The 5,062-nt window shown below is 48.6% G+C and overlaps 1 protein-coding gene across 1 annotated transcript; it reads right to left on the reverse strand.

Moving 5' to 3' along the window:
* Positions 1-271: 271 nt before the first annotated feature.
* LOC135888390 (GTP-binding protein Rhes-like) lies at positions 272-898 on the reverse strand. Its single transcript, XM_065416198.1, has one exon. The coding sequence runs from the start codon at positions 896-898 to the stop codon at positions 272-274; it is 627 nt and encodes a 208-aa protein (XP_065272270.1).
* Between the last annotated feature and the right edge of the window lie 4,164 nt (positions 899-5,062).

Genomic DNA, 5,062 nt, shown 5'->3' on the forward strand with positions numbered 1-5,062 from the left:
CCCAGTTCCTGCCTTTGGGAGACTGCTGCTGAATTCTCCCTGTGGGTCAGTCACTTCCCCTCCCCAGCCCCCGGCCAGCTGAGTCAAAGTGACTAGGGCCCCTGCCTCATTTGATCTACAAGTTTAACAGTCTTAGCAGGCTGGGTAAGGGAAAAGGAGGGGGAAGGGTGCCACTTTAGTGGATGCAGCCTCATCTCTGTACCCAGCCCACCTGAGTTTCAAGTCCATGCTGCTGCTGCTGCTCCTCCTCCTCCTCCCGGCCTGGCCCAGCTCAGCAGACAGTGCAGCTGTTGGTCTTGTTCATGGGTGGTCTGAGTGCGTTCTCCTTTGGGAAGGTCTCCCTCCTCCTGCGCAGCGCCGGGCTGAGCCGGCTGGGCAGGTTGACTTGCTGCAGCAGCTCCCTGAAGACTTCCACCACATTCTCGTTTTCCTTGGCCGATGCTTCCAGGAAGCGGTTGTTCCAGTCCAGCTCCACCAGGGACAGGGCATCCTCAGTCAGCACCTGCCTCTCTCTGTTGGCCTCCGCCTTGTTGCCCACCACCACAATGGGGGGGAACTTGTCTTCCTTCACCTCCAGGATCTCCTCCCGCAGGCTCTTGACGCTCTCGAAGGACTCTGTGTCATCCACCGCGTAGACCAGGGCGAAGGCGTCACTGTTCTGGATGGACAGCTTGCGCATGGCCGGGAAGGAGTAGCTGCCACTGGTGTCCAGGATCTCTACCTTGATGGTGGCCCCACTCACCTCGTACTCCTTGCTGTGCAGCTCTTCCACTGTCCGCCGGTGCTTGGGCTCAAAAGTGTCCAGCAGGAAGCGGCGGATCAGAGCTGTCTTGCCCACTCCTGCCGCACCCAGGAAGACCAGACGCACGTGGTTCTTCTCCTTCACCGCCAGGGACATGGCTGCACACTGGAGCTCCGGGGGCTTTGTGGGAGGAAAATTACAAATCCCAACTTTTGCTGAAGCTTTGGGTGCTTCTGGTCTGTCTGCAACCCAGGGCTGCAGGGCTCCTTCCTCTGCAGCTCAGAGCCTGGTGTCTCCCTCGCTTTGCATTGATGAGCTCTGCACACCCCTCTCCAAGTTCGTTGCCGCTCTCGAGTCACCTGGAAACTTCTCCCGCCTGGATCTGGATCGCTACTGTCTCCACACTCCCTCAGCTCGGCTCACCATTTATTCACATTCCCCTTCACCATGTGTCATAGGCTTGTCCAATCTCTGCAGTTTGGAGTATAATGGGGGAGGGGGAGAAAAGGATGCTCTGAGCCAATCCGCTGAGATCTGTCCTTGAAAGCCATCCCCAGACCTGGAGAGGCTCAGCAGTGCTGTGCATCACACTCTGCTCATGCTGCTGCTTGTAGCTCTGGGGAGCTGGCTGCCTTTTAGCAGCTGTCCTTGTGTCCTCCTTGGAGGTGGAGACTCACCGAGAGCAACAAATTAGTGCCGCTGAGCATGAGTGAGAGTTCTGAGCCCTCAGTGCTCCTCTCTCCTGTTGGGGGATTGTGTGGGGACAGACCAGGGCTTTATGTGAAATTATCTGCTGAGTTTCTGTGACTTGTTGCTTTGTGGCTTGTGTGCTACCAGGTGGTTGTGAGTATTGGAAAAAGATAAAAACAGCCTTTACCTGCATCCCTGCCAATTTCTGTTCCCACGCCCCGGAATTGTATCATCAACATAGAGAAAGCAACTGTAGCTGCTCCTACAGCACCAAACACCACTCCTCGCCCCCCACCTGCAATGCATCCCAGAGCATGATTCTGCCAAACCCTGGATTCAGCACCAGGATCCAGCCAAATTGACCTGGTCCAGAGCCCCCACATTCTAATGACTATCTAGAGAACAGGGTAGCCCATTCCTCATGCCGCAAAACATTCTGGGCTGTGGTACATGAGTGTGGCAAAAACCCAGATGTGGCACATCGACCCCACCAAATCCACCTAATTTTTGGTCCTCACCCACCAAAATATACCACATGACCAGAGAACAAGTGCAGCTGTTTCTGCTGATCAAAACATTCTGGACACTGATCCATCCCAGTGCATAAGTGTCGCAAAACCTGGATCCTGGCAATATTTGGCTCAACCCCAAATTGTTCACTCCAAATTAGAAAGCATACGTAGCCACTCCTGCTCCACTGGAAAACTCTATACCCTGCTACATCCCAACCCAATTGTACTGGAAAAACACACATTTGGTATCTGGAGCCAATTTTTAACCCCCAAACTCTGTCTAAATAAACAATTGTACCAGCTCCTAGTGCACCTAAAATTTTACATGCTTTCAAACTAGAGCCGCAGCGCTGCAAGCCGATGTTTCTGGCCCCTGGGTTATGCTGGATCCAGCTTGGGTTTTATTTTCTTTTTATCCCACCCCGTAAAATTCTACCAGTTAAACAAAGAAGTGCAGCTGTTTTCAATCTCCTGAAAAAATCCAGACCCTGATGCATCCTTAGAAAATAGCACTCAGCAATCCCTTCCCGCACCTGGAACTTCTGGAGAGTCTGTGAGACACAGATGCTGAGCTAGAGGCACACTGCCTTTTTTACACACACTCATGTACATGCCCATATTCTCTCTCCCCCTTCCAATCTGTCCTTCTACATTTCCATATTGTGCCCATCATTATAGCATCTGACTGCCTTTCCTTCTGTGAATCACAATGTTAACTTACCAGCTCTGGACTTTGCAAGGAATCTAGCCCACCCAGCTCATCCAGAAGAGAACAGTCACAAAACACTTGCCATAAAATTACATACCCAATACTCTTGCTTAGGCTTTGGAAAATGCTATTTAAAGTCTGGACTTTTTTAGAAAAACTTTGGGTTATGCACCTTTATATTTATTGCAGCTTTTAAAAAAAATACAAAGGGAGAAGATAAAGGAATATATTTAATCATTTCTCCTGGTTGGGTGTAGGACATAATGCTGTGTATCTCAGTCACAAGAAGATCCCGGTAAGAACCTGGTGAGGATGTATAGTAATTGCAATCACTGCATAGTTGTGAATTCACAACCCCTTATTGAAAAGATGTGGTTTTATAACAGTACTGTACACTTGCACAGTGTCTTCCATCCAAGAAGCTCCAGGTTTTATATTTGTTTAGTCTCACAACACCCAATGAGGTAGGTAAGTATCATGATTCCTCTTTTATGGGTGAAGAAACAAGCACAGAAAATTTAAAGGACCTGCTAAAGGTCAAACAAGGAGTCTCTGGCAGAGAGGGGAATAGAACCCAGGTCTTATGACTTCCAGTCAGGTCACTAAACCATAAAACCATCCTACCTCTCTAAGTAACCTGATCTGGGAGGAAATGTGAGTTTGAAGGAGGTGTGAGGTGACAGCTTGGGAAATTATACATGATACATCTGTTCCTGGAGGACTCATCTGAATTCTGGGCATAAGTGAAATGAGTGTGGCAGCCTTCTGGTCCACCTCATAAAATCACAACACAACTCATTCTAGTTCGATCCAGCTGGTGCTGTGTGTGTGCATGGGTGGGTGTGCATGGGTGGGTGTGGGGGGGTCCTTTTGGCATGTGGGAGGAGAAGATGACAGGTGGAGGAGGAATGAGACCGTAACAAATCTTCCACGTGGCTGGCAGTATGCAACAACGCAGTACCACCACTGCGATCTCTGGTATTTTGAACCTTTCTTATAGAATACTGCAGGTTTTTTTTTTAAAGAGCTTCTTCACCCCAGTTAGCAGCATACACCTGTAATTTGTGCAGATTTTTTGAAAAAATGTTTCATGGTATTAAACAAGGAAACATGGTGCATAGGAAAATCTCCCCAGCTCCATTTCACACACACACAGAGACTGGATCTTCCTAAATGAGCTTTCACATTGATTGTCTCCTTTTATTTCCTGCATCAGCGCTGCCATGGTTACTGCAAGCCTGAAAGGTTTTAAATCTCCTCAAAGCAATGGAGGATTTCAGAGGTAATCTTGTTAAGTGATGAGCAATGAATATTTCCAAAGGCATTTTGTGCTAATATCTTATTCCATCTTGGCTTATTTCCAGCAACAGAACAAAAGCAAAAGATGTGGGTTTGTGCATAAGAAAAAGTAAAAATTGGGGTAGGGAATGCAGAAACTATTCTCCTATTGCAGCTTTTTGTAGCCAAAGAGACTTTGTATTTCCTTGTTTTATATTGCTGAGTGCAGTGTTTATAAACGAGGGGCTAACAGAGCTGGCAAGGGCCAGGTATGTTGCAGGTGGACCTCACCTGGCCTCTCTTGGCTCTGTCAAGTCCCCTTAATTCAATCTGGACCAGTGGCACCCACCCCTTTTCCAGTCAGCTGCCTCCTCAATGCATCTTCTGTGACCTTTGTCCTAGCACAGGGTGGAGCAGTTGAGTAGACTGGTCACCAGCCACTCATTACCAGCTGATGTTTGTCAGTGGCTATGTGAAGTGAATTTGGGGCACTCGGGCCTCTGGGTGCAGCAGAGCAATGTACACCTAACAAACGAGGGCTATTGTTGCCCAGTGGCTAGAGGACTGGATTAGAAAAAGAGGGACTTGGCTTCTATTCCTGATTGTACCACTGACCTGTTGTGTGCCCTTGGGCAAATCACTTCACTTCTCCATGCCGGTTTCCCCTCCCATCTTTTGTCTTGTCTTGCCTTTTAGATGGTCAGCTCCTTGGAGCAGCAACTCTCTATAACTGTGTGTGTGCAGCAACACCCAGCACAATGGACCCCCCAATCTCAATTGAGGCTTCTAGTTGATACGCTGATAAGAGGAGCCTAATTGGTGCTAATAATTGTCAGTCTCCATAGAACAGCTAAGACCTAGCTCGATCCTGGAGCCTGAGTTCTTCTCTTAATCCTAGAGGAGGGATGGTACCTAGAGGCACAGGCTGAGCCATATTGGCAGGTCAGTGTGTGGACACTCGTTAGCGTGCTGTGCCTGTTTTGTGGCTAAATGAAGGATTTTATTCCCTATTGATTACAGCCCAGCACCTTTCAGAAGCACTAAGTTCCCATCCAAATTACAAGGGGAAAATAGACGGCACCTGTCCTAAAGCCAACAGTGATACAAATCTCATCCTCACTGCTTACCTAG

Source organism: Emys orbicularis, chromosome 13 (genome assembly GCF_028017835.1).
Source record: "Emys orbicularis isolate rEmyOrb1 chromosome 13, rEmyOrb1.hap1, whole genome shotgun sequence".
NCBI classification, from domain to species: Eukaryota; Metazoa; Chordata; order Testudines; family Emydidae; genus Emys; species Emys orbicularis.